Source organism: Antennarius striatus, chromosome 7 (assembly GCF_040054535.1).
Source record: "Antennarius striatus isolate MH-2024 chromosome 7, ASM4005453v1, whole genome shotgun sequence".
In the NCBI taxonomy this organism is placed as follows: domain Eukaryota; kingdom Metazoa; phylum Chordata; class Actinopteri; order Lophiiformes; family Antennariidae; genus Antennarius; species Antennarius striatus.
In genome coordinates, this window is record NC_090782.1 from 16705567 (window position 1) to 16724945 (window position 19379).

The 19379-nt window shown below is 41.0% G+C and overlaps 1 protein-coding gene across 1 annotated transcript in view; it reads left to right on the forward strand.

Annotated features, from left to right (window-relative positions):
- LOC137598486 (zinc finger protein GLIS1) overlaps positions 1–19379 on the forward strand; it is a 71844-nt gene that overhangs the window by 50845 nt on the left and 1620 nt on the right. The window contains exons 6-10 of the mRNA XM_068318694.1: positions 1861–1971; positions 4740–4881; positions 10389–10560; positions 18188–18327; positions 19108–19263. Of these exons, the coding sequence (XP_068174795.1) occupies positions 1861–1971; positions 4740–4881; positions 10389–10560; positions 18188–18327; positions 19108–19263 (721 nt within the window). The remainder of the gene's footprint in view (positions 1–1860; positions 1972–4739; positions 4882–10388; positions 10561–18187; positions 18328–19107; positions 19264–19379) is intronic.

Genomic DNA, 19379 nt, shown 5'->3' on the forward strand with positions numbered 1-19379 from the left:
GTGAAAGAGCTTTTATTTCACTTCATGGGAATAAACTCAATTTGATTTGATGGGGGCCGGGGGGATATGCCATCTCCTGATGCCTCTTTTTTAACGTGAATTTAATCACTTAGCTTGTGAAGCCTATGTTTATATAAATGTAAATTTAATGTTCAAGCTGACATCGAATACTCTGTTTCCATAGAGTCATATTCAGTCAAGAGGGTTCGCTCATATTTATATTCTCAACATCACAAATGAGTCTCAGAGGTCTCTACAGTCGTTACAACATACAACACCTTCTGTCCTTTAACACTCCATTAAGTCCCACATGTGCATCGCTGTGAATGAACAGAACTCTAAACAACCCTTCATTCCAATTAATATTATTTACAAGATTATTAACGATATTGAACTCTGTTTGTTCCTCTAAAACTATTTAGGGTCGTTTATTCATTAACAGTTTACTTTGATTGTTACAAAGGATGCCTCTTTTTCTTCTTGGACATGTTGGAAAGAACTCTGTTTTTCAGGTCAGATAGTTGAACAATGTTTCTATTTGAAAACTGGAAAAATGTAGAGAGTAAAGTACAGGTACAAAGAAAGCTATAATGTTCCAAAGTGATTTTTTTTAATTGGATGACTCAAATTCAACACATTCTGCAGAACTTTAATTGAAAGACCTATTTACTTTAAACTTTTTTTTTTTTAGTATTTATATTTCCAGAATATTCCCTCCACTATATTCCGTGCTTTAGTGCAAGTAATAATAAATCATTCAAAATCTTCATTTCTGAATGTGGACTTGTGTTATTCTATCATTTAAGTGTTTTCTTCAAGCTCCCCCTCTTTCCACAGTAGGACAAATGATACAGCTAATCTGGGACCATGATGCTTATGGCTTCACATTAACACCCCGCTATGGCATGCGCTGTTCCTGTCCTGCCAAAAGCACTTTGGGGGAAAATCATTTTCAAACTTTAATGATATTTATTCTACACAGAGGTTACGCTTGATTTTTTTTTTTTTTTTAACTCAAGGTTCTCTGCTATATTCAATGTGTTGCTTGACAAAACAAACATGGTGGAGATGAGTGGCACTGTGAGCACCTTGCAATAACAATGGCTTATTTACAGAGAAGGTTGGGGTGTGGAGGCAGGACTATTAAAGACATGTATCCCCTTACACTTTAATAGCCAACTTAACATTTGTGTGGATGAAAGAGGGGGGAAAAAAATCCCTCAATCACCTCACTACACGTTTTATTTGCTTGCTCAACAAATGTGAGATGATGAGGAAACTCCATGACAGTGTAGTAGTTTTACATATGTCATGTATGTTATTCTAATATAACTCCTTATATCTAGTCAGTATATGCACTGACATATAGACTGATAGTTTACAGCTTTGATTGAATATAACTCTCACTTGGTAATTGTTATTGCAGTCCTGTTTTTCTTCACTGTGTAAAAACAAATGATTAAGCCCAAGTATATTTCATGCAGTCAAGATGATGACAGCCAGGACAGGGGTAACATGATTATTTTTGATAAAAGAATAAAGCATAATAGATCTACAAGCAGGAGGTGAAACACATTATAAAAACACTTCAGGGAGATCATTCAGTGAAATGTTTTATAATGAATCTTTTTCTTTTCTTTTCCATGCTTCTTTCCCTCTTCTTCTTACCTCAAAATCTGTCATTCTCAGCTTAAAGGTAGGACTTAAATTTTGCCTTTACTTCAACAGATTTCAATCTTACTCCGTGTTATCTTTACTTTCTCATACCCTGATTTCCTGTCTCTGTGTCTTTTAAAAAAAAGGACGAATTAAAATGGATTTCTCGCTTTAAAAAATGTGAAATATTCTGTTTCCTTTTAGAAACCATATGCATGCCAGATCCCCGGCTGCACCAAGCGCTACACAGATCCAAGCTCGCTACGCAAACACGTCAAGATCCACTCAGCCAAAGAGCAACAGGTGCATAGAAAGGTAAGATACCTCCTGCAAAAGAAGGATGGAAGAGATTAATGGAGCTGAGGAGGTTTGGAAAGTAATTGTGTTATCTTCCACAACCAGTAAAAGTAACTAAAATAATTAATTGATGAATTACATGTCTTTAAATTAGAGCGGTTTCATTTTACTCCATGCATACATGCACGAGGCTGCTTTGTTATGACCCGGTTCAGAGCAGCTCATCAGCTCCCAGCTTGACTTTTACCATCAAACCACCAATTATTATCTCCTGTCTACTAATGAACATTATCCACAGACCCATCTGGTTGGTTTAAAGGAATTGGGCAGCAGGATGGTAGAGGATGGTTTCGTTTCCCGTATAATAGATCAGGTTTGATCACATTTCATGTTGTTTGTGGTCAAAAGCCTGTTCTTTCCCTGAATGGAAGTGGGTAAATAAGAGAATGGGCTCATTGTTGTGGAAGGGGCTGGATAGTTGCAAGCTGGATGATGTGTTCCTTCGCTTAGCATCGTAAAAGGAAACACATGTGCGCTTGTAGCATTGTTAATATGTTGTACTGCGGAATACCCCAGTGGCCAGATGTTATGGACAAATGTCAAACAAATGCTCTTACTCCATTCTTGGAGCAGCCTGGAGAAAAACTGTTAGGAGTGTTGCTACAGGGGAAAACAGCCCCAATTACACGTGATGAATGTTTTACAGGGCACTCATTAGAGTCCCTAGGACCACATCCACGTCCACATTTACTGACATATTGCATCTAAGTGTGAAATCATAGCGTGGATGATGCCAGCTGTAAAACCGGTGAGCGGAACTGTGCTGAAATGTTCAATAATCATCGATCTCACTGTCCAGATGCTGTAGGTCTTAAAAAGATAGAAGTCAAACACAGATTTGGGTATCTGTCCACTTGGCTCACAGCTGACAATAAACGAGAATAATCAAAGGTTTGAATAGATCGTTGTGATAATGGTGAAGAATTTTTTCCACCTTCAGTTTGACCACAAATCCAAAATGTGGAAATTATTTTTATGGGAGAATAAAAGGATTTTTGGTTGGCTGGATGGTCAGACTGGTGGATGGATGGATTGATGATGGTGAGTAACAAACATTATCATCTTTCTTCTAAAGATAATCCACTCTAATAATAACAAAATACACAAGTACTTTACAGCACTTAAACTGCGCCTCATAACTCACAGTAATGCTGCCAGGATTTTATGCCTGAAGGGATCATAAAGTTAACATATTTTAGTATTTTATACTCCTGAATACTTTCAAGCTAGTTAACATCCTGACTTGGTGACAGAAATACAAAATAATTACAGCCCATATTTTTGTACTGAAAATTTTTCTGAAGCATTAACAGTTGCTTCCCATCTGGAACTCTATAAGAAGATTTTTCAAACTCGGGTGTGAAAAAAAGTGAGCATATCCTTTTATACAGATCATTTTACTTAGTGTTTTGCACTCTTGTGGCAAAACTGGTGAAATTGGTTTTGCTAAAATGGTCTGATTTGAACCTGGATTTCAGCAGAATTCAGTGTTGAAAAATTACCTTTGTAAAAATGTTGTGTAGGAGACATACATCATTTAAAAAAGACTTGCACCACACAAATTAGTTCTTACATGGAGGTTTTTATTTTTTTTAAGTATTTATAGCTAGTAACTGCATGCCGTCAAAGCTCACAATGGATTACTAATATTTAACAGATGACCCTTTAATTTGGAGATAAAGGATGTTTTATATTCCCAGTTTCTGGTTAACACCTCATCATTAGCTGAGCAATGATGTAAACTGTGTCATTTTGTAATAGCAGTGTTGGTAATGTTAGCGTGTTTGCTTCTTTGTTCATGGTGACATGCGACCCTGTGGCTCAGTGATGGTTTTATTAGTGTTGTGGAGAACAAAGCAGGCCCATGGCACAGAAGACTGAACTATAACCAGGCTTTTATGAATAGTAAGCAAATCATGTCCACTGCTATTATTCGTCTGCAAAATTAAATCTGATATTGGAGCCAAAGCAGATGGTTTTGAGTCCTCAGGTGTATTCCACTTTTTCTAGTTGGTGATGTGATTCTGGCGCATCACACTATATTACACACTGTTTGATTTGAAATGTATTTATTTATTATTCTATTCATCTATGTTTTCTTTCTTTTACATCTAATCAAATGTAGTTCTACCACAAGACTTTGGTTGAATTTATATTTTTAAAGTCAAATAACCAAAGTAAATCAAATATGTGGTTGTTTACACAGTTGTGGTGTGTGTCCCAGTTTTATTTCAGAGAAATCCACTGATGTATACTACAGAGGTCAGCTGCTGCTCTGATCCACAAGGCAGATGTCCCATTTTTCCAACTGATACAAGTTTCTTTGTGTTTAGGTTACTTCTGTGTGGCATGTAACGAACTCTGCAGCTGAAATGAGTCTTCAGTTGCCCCCCATTACTGTCAACAATAAGAGAAACAGACACCATCTTGTATTGCCTCTGTGTTGGTACAGTGATTCTTACCCATAATATCCAATGCCAACATATGACGCAAAAAGGGAGCGTATGATCTTCCCTCTGGTTCCCCCTGACTGAGAATGTATTCTCAACTGCTGAGTTACTGTTTCATATTAACATTACAATCACATTATTACAGAAAGAAAAAAAGCAAAACAGCTGTGTTTTGTTCTTAGGTTGGGAAATCTTCAAACCATATGGAGTTCAGTTGAAATGACTCATCATTTCTTGTAAATACTTTCTTTGTATTCTTATATTTGTGACTAACAGCTTCGGCCCTGTCCACACTTGGAGCAGGATGTTCTGAGCGACTGTCTGTCCATGCAGCACCTCCAGAGCACCACCACCTCGCAACACCTCTACAACGGCAAAGATGGCCGCTCACCTGGACTGGGCCAAGACATCTTTACAGGTGCGTACAGACTACTGCTGTCATGTGACGCTGTATTGAGAATAGAGCCTCTTCCCCTCAGGAAGGCACTGAGTAATCTAATTACTCTGCCTGCAAAATCAACTCAGGTCTCTGGTCTTTTTCTCAAAGTACATTCCATATGCATCACTTAAATCTCTATTGGCAAACAGGGCTACAAACTGCTGTTGTGTATTACTTACATTACCATTCTCAATACACTTATTTTCTGACATGTCCAAAAAACATGTTAGTGATCCACAACACACTGTCAAATGGATGTGATGTATATGTAGCTGCTTTTTGTAGTGAAGAAATTCAGTTTTCCTGGAACATATTTCATAATTTCATTTATATGTAGAATTTACATGTTAGGAAATTGTATTTGTTCTAGACTCTGGGCACCCGTTGACTCTTCTCTTTCAAAGATTAACCAAGGTGTTATTCTGTTAACTGTGAATCTTGTCATAGTCAGCTGATTTTAAATCACTGTAGTTTTTTATTGTAAGATGTTCAATTTCCGGGCGGCACGGTGGCGCAGTGGTTAGCGCTGCTGCCTCACAACACGGCGGACCCGGGTTTGAGTCCCGCTCTGTGCGGAGTTCGCATGCTCTCCCCTTGTCTGCGTGGGTTCTCTCCGGGTTCTCCGGCTTCCTCCCACCTCCAAAAGCATGCGCTTCAGGTTGATTGGCCGGTCCCAAATTGACCATAGGAGTGAGTGTGTGTGTGAATGATTGTTTGTTTCTATGTGGCTCCGCGGTACACTGGCGTCGTGCCCGGAGTGTCCCCTCCCTCACGCCCTGAGACTGCCAGGATAGGCACTGGCTACCCCGTGACCTGCGTTAGCGGATTAAGCGGATTGGAAGATGAATGAATGAATGAATGTTCAATTTCCTTTTTTTAAAATCCATTTTGATTAAATCCCAACACATTTATTTGCCAATGCTAAACAATCAAACTCGTCTGTTTACCATGTGTGACCCATGCCTGACAAAAATCTAGCACTGATAAAGAAAATGGAAAAAATATCCTCTCCGGATCTGCATTAAAATTTACAACAAATCAACAAGGCCCAAGCTTTCACCAACTGAACCAGTTTTATGGAGCATCCGTAGTAGTAGTCGTTGTAGCAGGATTATGCAATCCTGATAACCAACCAACCAACCAACCAAACAACCAACTGATTCCTCAGGGGAGGTGATAAGTTAATTACACCAGTTTCTTAAGATAAACCTTACATAATGAGTATCATCTCATACACTACACTTACGGTGTCTTATGATAGCACCATTCTCTGTGGTTGAGCAATTTGAAATGTGAATGTTAGAGACTGGCCACGTATCAAAATATCAATGGCGAGGGAGCATTTGCTCCAAAACAGGAGAAAGGGACAGCAAATGAGGTCTGACTGCCAGAACTCCCAACACCTGGCAAAGCAATCATAGAGTCACTGATGGTAATCAACAGCCATGTCCACATTCATCAGATGTATTATAGTAATTTTGTGCTTTCAGGCATTAAAAATCATCCTTACTGCAACAAAAACAAATTACACTACTATAATTTATCTTTAATTGCTTATGGACATGTCATATCAACATTTAAGCTTTTGGACTCCACTTGGTTAAGTTTGGAAGGAAGTGGTACAGCCTTGTGCTTTTATTTGTTTGGTTTGTATTTCATAACCATATAATGTTAACCTGTCATCTCATCAGGCAAAAACCTGCAAAGACCATTACTAACAGCTACAATCAGGCACCTTCTTTCACCACACATGGCCTAGGTGGTATATTTTTCTATTTGATGAATTGGACTGTCATCAAATGTCAGCTAACTACTTTGGATTGGTAATAAGAGAGAGATAAATTCATTATTATATCAATCTTCAAGACAAGAGTTGCTCACAGCTTCCTCAGTTTATGAACACATCTGTCCTCGTTTTCTGCTTGTATCTCATCCAAGTTCCCCATTGCTCTCTGTTGTTGTTGCTGGAAGTCCATTGCACCGTTGATGACTGTAAATACTCAACTTGTCTTTGAATGTCGAACCAGGCCATTGACTGTTGGCTTTTCCCTCTGCCTCCCTCTTTTTCTGAGTAGATGCTGCTTGCACTTTTGTTTTAAACGTTTTAAAGCCCGGAGGATCCCGCTCCATAAGTCGAAGCCAAAGTTTTCAGGGACACGGTGTTATTCGAGGGCAGCAAAGATGTTGCAGTTTGGCATGCGGGATCTTCATTTACATGAAGTTTCACTCTGTTCTAGTGCCAGTGTGATGCATGGAAGTGGTGGAGAAAGGTGGGCAACCATCCCATCATTAACACTTGTGGAGCGGAAAATGAGTCATGCTTCCAGTCAGAGTTAACTCGTTTTCCTGGTCGCCAGTTACAAGTCTGCTCTTATTCACATGGCTTCAGTGACTTACGAGAAGCCCTTCTGTTTTATGGAGTATAATTAGTGTTCTCTGATTAACCAGAGGAAGGATTCATCATCGTTTTAGTTACTTGCCCCTGCTGTTATAGTGAAAGGTTGATGTACCTCTCCATCTCCCTCGCACACAAAGCTTTCTTCCTGAACTTAACCAGAAGCATTTCAGAGCCAATCCACAGTGCCTTCAGAACATAATCCTCCACTAACTCATAAAGAGTGCGATGAGATCCTCTCTTTCTATCCCTCCACCAGGAACTAGGGATGAAATTGAGGCAATCATTGCCATTATTTTTCAGCTGTTTTGCCCGTCTGGTAGCAGATGTTGGGGCTAAAGGGGAAAACATTTAAAGTCTATGATTGATGATTTTGGGATAATGAATCAAGCTTGTAACCATTTCAGAATGCTGTCAGATCAGGCCTCAGCATGCTTCCACTTGAGAACAGCTGGGGTCACAAACGGCAAAACCAGGAGCACCAATCTTTTCTCTTCCTTTCATGTTTCCTGTATTTTCCTTTTGTCACTGGTTAAGTGCCCCAGACAGTCCTTGTGGATGCTGGGAAAGAAATCAGTCGATAAACAGAGCAAAAGATGGAGAAAACAGATTTGATGTGGGAATAAGGATGGAGATCAAGTGTAACCTGTCTTAACAAGGAAATGTAAAGTCTGAATGAGCACAAATCTCACAATGATTTGTCACAGTATCTCCCAGAGAAAACGATTTAAGATTAAGCCAAAGCTTTACAAGAGAACTGATGGAAAAATCAGCTGTATGACAGCAGAATTGTATGTATGATGATACATAAGAGTGTTTTAGGACATATGCTCCAGCAAATCAGGCTGAACACTTGCTGGTTACAGATTTTCAAATGACAAGATATTTTGTTACATACGATGTACGACAACCTCCAGAAGAAGCAGATCAGAAGATGATAGTATGAATGAATGAATGAATGACAGACAATGATGTATTATACAGAAGGACATGAAGGAAAGAAAAATGAAAAATATTTGTTGATTTTTAAAAAAATATAAAATGTATTCCAAATTTCTTATGATGACTTTTTCTCAAGTTATTTTTTATTCCTCGGTACCAGTGATCAGTTTTCTAGTCTTCTGTTCCTTTGTTCCATATCTCCTGCTTACCCTTCAGAAACCTTCAACACTTGCTGAAGGCATGCACTTTGATGGTGAAGAACATGGTTTTCTGTGAAAGCTGAATGAATTCACAACACAATCCACAACAATGGAGGAGCTGAAATTGATCCTAATACCAAAAAAAAGATGATTGAAAATGGCCCCAAAAAGTAAGAAGGACATTTGTTGGCCATTCTGAACTGACGACCAACCCTGCCAAATGGACGGATGTCTTCAGCAAACATAGTGATGGACAGGATATTACACTAATGTTCCAACAGAACATTTATTAGGAGATGTCATATCTGAAGCCAGGGAGGAGATGAGCTGGATTAGAGACCATCACAGAGAATGATTCTGTCAACATGAAAAGTGAATTGTGTCCAATGACTAACAGACTGACGTTAATCTACTAGGTCCAAATGAAGAATGTCCTATAACAAAAGAGATTACACCTCTTAGTAATGGCCAGACAGAATATCTGTAAAGCTGTTATAGCTATATTATTTTAAAGAATACAGTGATACCTCTGTACTCGACCATAATCCGTTCTGAGGTGGTGGTTGAGCCCCGATTTGTTCGACCACCGAAACCAATTTTCCCATAAGAAATAATGGAAAGTATTTGAATCCGTTCTTACCATTTAGAAAAATACCTAAAATATTATAAGAACGTGTATCTAAACAACAATGAATACGTAAATGTGCACAAGCAGTACATGATAAAGATAAAGCATTATAAACCATTTTGTATAATTTACTTTACGTTTTAGAGAGTGGTTGATGGCACTAGCGTCATCATGGAAGGGGAATCCCCTCCATGATGACGCTAGGTAACGCGCCTCCAGGGGTTTTCTCCCTTCTCTCTTCCGTGGAGGTGAATCTGGCTGGGCAGTAGCCTTCCTCTATTCTTTAAGAAGGAACCTGTCCATTGTCAGGTGCTTCTGCTTCAACATAGTGGAAATGGTTGACTTTGCCATTTAGTACTGCGACGCGAGGTCGGACACTCGTACACCACTTTCATATTTTGCTATAATTTCCGTACGTAATTTGCGTACGTAATTTGCGTACGTGTTACTCCGCTGGCGGTCTGAGTCGAACTGACGCTTACCCGCTGGCCGAGGAGCGCAGCCGAGGAGCGCGTTCGGGTCGACTCGGCTCGTCGAGCACCGAAAATCGGTTCGGGGTCCGATACATTTTCTACTCGAATTTTTTGGTCGAGCACCGATTTGGTCGAGTATAGAGGCGGTCGAGTACAGAGGTATCACTGTATTGAAAAAACTCAAAGAATATTTACTGTCCTGTTAAAGAATCTAAATATTCATATCCATATTTAGTATCACTGAAATAAAGTCAAAACACATACGATTGGGTCTGGGGCAACTGGACAAAACAAGACACTTCACAGCAAAAACATGACACTAATGTTAAAATGCAAAATTTCGCAACCCTAGATGCTGTTCATGTGAAAGACATTGACTGTCAGAAAAAAACTTTCTCCTAATTTTCTGCACATTTCCAGTCGTGAGTAAGAAGCCTATAAAAATGAAACAGAGGAATGGGCACGCAAACTGACACAAGAACACATACTCAACTAAACATACATACTTGCTCCACCTCGGATTTTAGTACACACACACACACACACACACACACACACACACACACACACACACACACACACACACAAGCGCGCGCGCGCAAACAGCAGATTATCCAATAACCTTAAACCTCTTTTGTATTTGAAGTTGGAAGTCATTTCTCAAAAGTCTTTACAAATAAAAGATAAATCCGTATCCTAGCACAAACAAGGTATACTCTAAATCAAAGTTGTCAAAACGAAATCCTATTAGCATGAAATTGCTTTAAATTTGGTCAAAGGAAACATAAAACACAGGGCCATCAGGTTTATTTGGCACGTTTACTGAATTAGGTCTGTTTGTCTTTCAGGCCTGTACACTAGCTCCAGCACCCCCCATCACAGCACCTCAGTGGAGCTCCCCCCCCCCACCCCTATCTCCAATTCAGCCTCCACCACGGACCTTCCCTCCCGGCAGCACAGACTGGACCGTGACCTCAGCAGCCCTGAGCATCTGTCCCCACTGACCGCCATGCGAGACGGGTGAGTCCTCTGTAAACCTGTAGCGTGCATTCGACTGTGGAGATGTGTCATATTTATTCTGACGCACTGGGAGGTGAAATCTAAATGAAACCTAAATGTGCCAGAAGTGAGGTGGGTTTGGAGTGGGGGGGAAGAGGCTGGGAATCTGGGGGAAACTTTACGTCCCTTGAGTGGAAAGGCTTTGTTGCAGGTTACATGATGAAACTGATTTCTGAAGTAATCTCAAATAAAGGTAAGTTAAAAAGTTTCTTGAGATTACTCCAGAAGAAGCCACCTTTCATCCAAGAGGCTTCTTCAGTTCTCGTGGTGGCTGGTCTGGACAAGACCAGGGGTTTTTAAAGTCCAGTGGATTGATTTAAACAGCTTTGGATAACCATGACCTGGATAACTGAGAACCTACACAGACAACTTAAGGTAAAGTCATGTTACATCTGCATAAAACATTGAAGTCAGCACTGCAGTAAAGCACGGTGGGTGAAAGTGAACAAGTGTCAGAGAGAAAGCATTTGCATAATCTCAATCAAAACATCCCGATTCATATATCATTCTCACATATTAACATGTAAGAATCCTCCCAACTATACAAACACACATCAGATGGACTCTCCTCCTCTGTTAATCACGTTGACAGTACCGTCATTGTCACAAAGATTCTGAACAACTCTGTTCCCATTGTTTGTCCCCTATTTATCATCCGGAATCAAGGCAGAGCCAGAAGATGAACCCACTTGCATCATGTTAGCTTAAGCGCTCTATCCTGCTGACAAACCCATTTGGTCATGTTACTGGAAACAACTCCACAGCCCATAAGACATCCCTCAGGGGACGAAGGGCTGTACTGGTCGCCACACGGTCAGCGTGACACATCACTGGCTCTATTTCTGGCACTGGAATCACTGTGTTTATAAGGTCCCCTGTCTCTACTGGATGCAACAGGGTTAGCGCAATGTCTAAATGGTTTGGCTGGATTTGAGGCACACTTTAATCCGTCAAAGCTGGGTAACAGGGTTATCACTTTGTGTTTGTATAGTGAGCTGTTTTAATCCCAAGTGACAATGAATCAATGTATTATCTCTGAAAACAGAAAACATCACTGCATTATTCCCTAAGTCCTAACCCAAACCCTAACCATTGTATTTGGGACCCTTCTTCCATCATAGTTTTTATTTATTGAGGGACTGTAAGAAAAATGAAATAAGAAAAAGAAAAATAGATGTATCTATGGGTTAAATGTGACATTGTGTACAACTGCTGATACGTTTTAGGGATAAAGCCATAAAAACAGTTGAGTGTTATTTAGTAAGGGCGCCAGTGTTGCTACATCTTTGGCAAAGAGGAGTTTCTGTTCAGTCCAGTTTGAATTACATGTAGAAATCAATTGACTGTAAAGAGAATGCATTAATTACACATTTGTTAGAAAGCTGCCTCCTACATTAGACAACAGGGTTTTAAGAGCGAGAGTGCGGAGGCTCAGCATGTTTCCTATTAGTGCTGATGATTTCCTCAGAGGGTTAGTAGGGCAGAGTTAGCGAGGCCGAGTGTCGTCAGGAGGCACAGCGTGTACTGTACTGAACAATGTGCTGAAATCCAGGGAGGTAGAAAAGGAAAACGGGCTCTTCCAGTTTAATAACATTGAGAAAGAGTGGATGGATTCAAGCATCATAAACCCTGTGTAACAAAAGTGATCGAGTTACATAAACACGTTTTCTTTTAACTTGGGGTTCTGCTCTCTGGGTGTCTATGTGTGTATACTCACATTTATGGGAGCATATACAGTGTAGGCTCATGACAGAATGAGGTTTGCTGGCTTTTTTTTTTTTATTATTCCCAGGACCAGCATGCATTTATGCTCATGTGCATCTCCGTGTGCGGGAGTGTGTGTGAGTGAGAGGAGTTTACATATAGTAATCCAGGAAACACACATGATTGCATGTGATTGGGGTGTGAGACACAGCAGACTTCCAGCACAAACAGTGCAGCCGGTTGGCGCGGAAAATTTGCCCTGGACGTAAACATGCGAGTGCCGCTCAAAGACGTCGGGTTGGGCTGCGAGCATCTGGAAGGTGATGTGTTGTTTCAAGCCTTGAAAGCGGGAGGAGAATGCTGTCGAAAATTACCTTGCGGTTTCAGTGCCTCTCTCTCAACGGCATGCACAATTACCAGCACCAAGAGAGGAATGGAAGGTGAGAAGTAGGGGATGCTTTAACAGTGGTTACTCTGGCAGGGCAACTTATTGGATATGAGATGTACGCATGCTCCTTTGGGTGCTTGATGAAGAACATCTGAGCACTGCGTGTATATCAGTGTGAGTGGGTAGTAGAACTTAAGCGCACATGCCTTATAAGTCATCTCTCGTGCTTAAGCTCCTACGTAACTGTGACGGCTGTTGCATTCAATTTCTAAACTTTACAGATTGCGTCACACGCGTGTATTTCAGTTCCTCCATGTGTTCATGGAGAGAGGGTGGGGTCAAAAAGCAAGTTGCGGTGGGACCTATAGAAGAACAAGCTGGGCATGAACCATCCACTCACACTGGCCTGAAATGGAGCATTTGATTTACACGTTGGAAGCCTTGAGTATACAGACTGCTGCCAAAGTCAATAACAGTGCCGCACTTGTTTTTCCCAAACGGTTTAGCAGGACATTAAACATTTTGACAAAATTATCAAACTAACCTGCCGCTGGTGTGGCAGCTGCTGACCTCACAGCTAAATGTGTTTACTCTGGCTCAAATGGGCCATTTAGGCTCCTTTTACTTAGCAAATACCAGCATCATTTTTCTGAAGCTAATATTAAAATATGTCAGTTAGAATACATTTAGCGGTAGGCGTGGCATGAGTGTGTGTGTGTGTGTGTGTGTGTGTGTGTGTGTGTCCTCTCTCACAGCGATGGCTGTTCCACCATGGCAGCCTGTTCTCGCAGGGAGATGGGTGGTAAATGTTGTCATTCACTGCTTCAGTATGTGGTTATATAATTGCTGAGGGAGAGTCGACTGCCTTCACCTGTGTATTGATATTGGAGCCCCTCTGCAAATATTAGTCTGAGGTGGTTTGATACCTCAGCAGTGATTGACATGGGCTAATTGAATTAGAGTGTCGGCAGAGATGGCATGAAGCTACATTAAGAGTTCCTGAACTGAAGGGGGACGTTCATGGCTGGTAACTCTATCCTGTCTGTCTTCGAGCCATTATTCTGTAATGGTCCAGAAAATTAGTGTCAGTCTCACGACCCAAACTAAAATGTTCTTGAGGCATTCGTTTTTTTTAGTGCTTGTAGCATCCGAAAAACACTTTGACATAAATGGTTAACTCGCAGAAAAGATTAGGATGACTTACCGTCAAAACTCCTCGGAGACAGATGGTCATTAAGGATGGATCTTTGCATTTACAGGAGTTGTCTTCGTGGGACTAACGGAGAGCTTTCAGGACCCCGAAAATACCCTGAGCCCTGACTATGCTGTTCAAAACTGGGCCTGCAGGGGTTGGTTTAGCTTTAGCTTAGCTTTAGCCAGGATGTTACAGTCTGTCTCTCAAGGACAGCTTTAGCTTGCTAACCAGAACCAGAAGCGTTCCCACCAGTCTGCGCCAAAGAAGCCCATGTCATCCATCAGAGGGGCTTAATGGTTGGCTACAAAGGGGGGAGATGAGAGGGGGGAGGCAGGGGGTGTTCATGGAGAATGCAGGGTCCACGGAGGGCAGGGTATGATCCCCACTCCCTGGTGGGACAGTTAGCTTCAGGTGATGGAAGAGGAATGAGGAGCAGAGCAGGACTCCTCATGAATCTTCTTTCCATTTCATCGTGGCTCAGTACAAAGCAGTTCAAGGGCAACTTGTCTGCAACATAAGAGTGCTGTGACATAAGATAATTAGTTTCATCATCATATCCTGCTGAAGAGGCCTAGATGTCTGAAAAAGTTGTGGATGATGCGAAAGTTAAATAAGGAAAAAAAGAAGACATTGTGAGCTACTGTTATGGCCTCTTGTGTAACAGCAGAGCCTTATTTACTCCACCTGGGGAGTGGAGTAAATAAGGTTGGATTTATCACCGAAAAACTAGTTGATTATGACTTTTTGTATCTGTTTTTCTCCACATTGTGTAAACTAAATGTTCAAGTTAAGTCCTGAGTGTCCAGAGGGCTTAGTCAACGCAAACGCTGGACTTACAATCTGCAATTGTTTGCCTTTTTCTTCCTCTTTTAGTTTAGTCATAACCTGTGATGGAACATCCCCCTCATTCCCACAAAGACATGAGCTTTCCCATATTACTCACAGAAGATTTCGCAGAGCCATTCCTCTTATCGGTGAGCTAAAATTGAGGTCCACAAAAACCTTCTTGGTCACCACTACAGGAAAATTTTGTTTCAACATTTCCATACTCTCTCTTCATGTGAGAAGTTGCATCACTCTGTGGTACTGTATGGTATTCTACCAACGTGTTCAGACTCCCTCTCACAGCTTAACCTTGTTAATAGTCATCAAATTTGATCCATCAGCTCCACCTTAAAATCGCCCAACAGTAGAAATCAACACGCCAGTGTTAAAGCGACTCTGGTCGCGCTGGGACAGGAGTCGGTGGGCTGGCTGTGGGGGGAGTGTAGGATGATTAGTAAATATGAATGCCACAAGAAAGATTCCCCTCATACCTTTAGCTTTAGTGGAGCTCGTGAGCTCGGCTCAGCGACAGCAGGGCTGGGGGGGGGGGGGGCAGCTGGCAGTGATTAGCTTGTAACTCAGTTTAGCTGCACATAGAGGCAGCTTGTAAAAATATGAACAGTATAACTGTTTCCTGAGTTTGTGCTGACAGCAGTTCCTCAGGGAACGCTGCTCTCTGCAGGAACACATGGTCGCACTCTGGGTCTGTGCCAACCCATGGATTAGCCATGCTCACAAACAGCTCCGGAGCCGTACTAACATAAGGTACCACACAAGCTTACTTAAGTTTTTAGGGGTACACGTGGAGGTCAAGTGCCGTCCATATATGGTAAAGGACTCAAATCTGATACCCAGATGATGAGCCAAATGCACTCAGAGCTAAACCACTCCAATGTAGAGCATTTCTCGGCCGCTTTAACTCCCAAGGACATCAGGCCTATCGCAAACATCTCAATTTGTATTGATTCAGATTTAAATACCATTGAAATTTAATCATATTCTTAAATTTGTCCTCCACCCAAAATTCAGTTTCTGTCTTGTTCCTTCAGTTCAGTTTTTGGGGTGCAGGTGAGTTTGTTGCTATAAGGCTGTTTTTACATTCATCTACTCTAAGTATTCATCTAAGTATAAATTTTATTCTTTTTCTACTCACAAAAAAATGTAATTCCAAAAGTCAAGTGTTTAAGTCAGTTATCTAGGTTTGAGGCCTGAAGGGTGCAGACACTGAAACGATGAACTAGTAAACACCTGCTGTCTAACAAGAATACTGAACCACTTTACATAGGACATATTCATAAATCCTACAATTTTAAGTGATTTTGAGTGGCTACATTTCTTTATAAGGATTTTCATTTGTTGCGAAAGGAAGCAAAACAAACAAAAAAACAAAAAAACAACCCAAAAAACATTTACACATTACTCAGTACTGCATAAGCTGCTTTGTCCCAGGAAGACTCTGAGTTGAAATTCTAACCCCGGAACCCATCTTTGTGGAGTTTGCATGTCCTTCCTGTGTCTCCATGGATCTATCATGGTAGTCCAGATTTCTCCTAAAGTTGAAAAACTGATTATAAAGTGACCAAATGCATTCACACCTAGCAACTGAGTGCTGTGTGGGATGCCCACCATGCATGGAGCGATCACAGTCACTTCCAGCCAGGCCAGCAGTGAGCAGTCATCTGAGGGCCCGGCTGCTTCCAGCAGCACTCTGTCATCACATTCATATAGCACTTAGTATCAGGCATATGCCTCCAGAGCCCAGCGACACACAGCAGCAGTTTGTGTGTCGGCATTCCTGGTGTTGAGCCATGAGAGGGAACTAAGCGCCTTTTTGAGTATCTAAGGGCTGATTGGCCGGCGTTTTTTTTTTAATAAAGGCAAGTCATTGGCTATCATTCTGAATTTGGTCCAGATTGCTTTTCCATTAAGTTAATGTCAATAGTATGACATTACGCTGTTAAACCTGTGGTCATTTTGAGGTTCTCATTAACTTTCACTTTTAGCTGTTTGAGTAAATACTAAACATGGTTCTTATGGCTCTTTGGTAAAGTTACAAATGAGCAAGACACATCAAAAGTCCAAAGTCACTTAACATTACCACTGGAAAAAAACAACTTATTTCAAGGAAATTAAATCTGCTCAGTACCTCTACAGCTCATCAAAGACATTAATTATGGTTTAATATTTACCTTTTTATATTTTAGCATCAATAAATTTAACAATTCTGATTAATATGCTTTAAAGTGCAGCTTTTTTTCCCAACAGAGCCAGGATAGGTGTTCGTCCTGTTTGAAACTGTCGCCAATCTAAGCTAATTTTATCCTAGTTAACAAGAAATTAGAATAATGGTAATTTTTAAAAAATTTGTTAAATTTAACTACTGGCAAGACAAATTAAAATCTTTCTGATTTTGTGAAAATGTTGTAAAACTTGTGTCGTATTAACATAAATGTAACTCAGCAGTAAGACTGTAATTTGACTTTTTTTAATGTAAAAGGGCATGAGATGGTTTCAGTATTTGGATCAGAAACAGACTTGTAAACTTGACACTTCTGGAGCATGACTGGAAGAGGTTTTGCATTTCTGCTCATGTTTGTACATCTTTGATGAGTTTGAGGTGGAATTCCCCTCGTAATGCATGATGTAATTCTGCAAATATTTAGAAATCCCTTGATGTGCACACTTTGCAAAGTCAAAATAAAAAAAATAAATAATAATCACCACGATTACTGCATACTTTTCACGTTAGATGATATGATGTTATACAGAACTTTGTATCAGATGCTGGCGACAGCCTCTGCACAATCTCACTGAGGCTACAGAGTATGCATTTCTCTCAGCAGGTTTTTGACGTGAACCAGTTTAAATCTGATGCTAAATGGTAGAATTACTATCAGTTGGTATGATCAGGATATTTCAGCATTTGCTTTCACTTCTTTATTTTTTTTAAATTGTGGTTTTCCCAGAACTAAGTGTTACACTTGGGCTCTGAGAGTAAAGAGAAGTGTGCAGTAGACTACATTTAAAGAATCATAGCACTAGCATGTCACCATAATATCTCTCTTTATTCGTGGTAGACAGTGTGTGTGTGTGTGTGTGTGTGTGTGTGTGTGTGTGTGTGTGTGTGTGTGTGTGTGTGTGTGTGTGTGTGTGTGTGTGTGTGTGTGTGTGTGTGTGTGTGTGCGCGTGTGCGTTCTCTCTGCAGTTTGTTGACTTAAGATCATAATATGTGGTAGGAGGACGATTTTGTGTGGGTCTCCACACGCCTGGAATGTTTCTTCTTCATGTGTTTAGGATCACTGGCTGCTCCACTGAGTTTGTCAGATCATGCGGTTAGCGAGAGACTTGTAGCTCCAGCTTTGATTGGGATGTCAAAAGGCATGAAGCATTTTATTGAGAAAATTATAAAGACTGTCTCTAAAGGGACGGCTACTAGATCCAGAGCTTTGAACACATGCAACTCTTCTCTCCTTCAGGGTATCTGGTCCCCTCATGTCTCCAGGGATGAAGGGAACAGGGACGTCTCCTCCTCCTCCTCCTCCCCTGGACAAACAGCATGTTCACCCTCATCACAAGCCTTACTCTCACTATCACCACCATCAATCTGCCAGTGAAGGTAAGACATCTGGATGAATGGAAGTTGTTTCAGAACATCTTGAAATGAAACTGTTCATCGGCATTTCAGTGTAATATCCTGAATTTTTTTCCCCATGGTAAGAGATTTGGTAACAGGTATTACACTTTTATATAACTCGCTTTGAGAGAACTGTCCCTTAAATAAGAACATCGGTGTCTTTTCCAGTGGCTTACTGCCGCAGACTTCAATCAGACCAAGTTGTGTCTCCGAGCAGTGATACTACCCTGTAGCTATGTCAGAGCATTTTTAGAATAGAGAGAGAGATTAGTCGTACGGACGGTGTGGGGAAAACCACATTCCGGAAGCCCTTTTCCCTGCGTTGAATTAGCCAACAAAATGCTGGCTCATGTATTCAGCTGTCTCTCAGCGCCTTAACATGGCAGGCTCAGCTGTCACTCCCAAGCCTTTTTCCTAATGCTTTAAACACAGTTTTCCCTGTAAAGAGCTATACACGGACATCTCTTTAACCACACTGTGGTGAGAGAGTTGCGTAAAGGCGCTCCAGGAAAAGCCTCTCTCCCATTATCGTGACTTCTGCGGTCGATCCTGAGTACAAACTGAGGAGATGGGGCAAATGCTACACACTATAAGGCTGGCACAGTCAGCACAAGCATAAATATACTATTGTCATAATTTTAAGACCCACATCAACCTTCAGCTGGCTGAAGAGACCTTGGGAACAATCACTTATAGATGGTGGTGGCAGTCGATCAAATCTGGCTTCTATTTTTCCCCTCCTCATCCTTTTTCATTTTACAGAATACCAAGGCAGCTTTCAGAGCTGCTTCCACTTTGGAGACTCCTACAGGATGGAGCAGGCAGGCGGTGGTGTCCACATACTAGGAGACTCTCACGCCTACAACTCCCATCAGCACAATGGCTTTCACATGTCATCCAGCAACACTGGTAACACAGGTGAGAATCACTCCCTTCAGGGTGGATATTCCAGGACTTTGATTGTTCATAAAAGCAAACTTGAGTTGATTCTTCAAACTGTTGAACTAACTGGACTTTTTTTGGCCATCCATTCC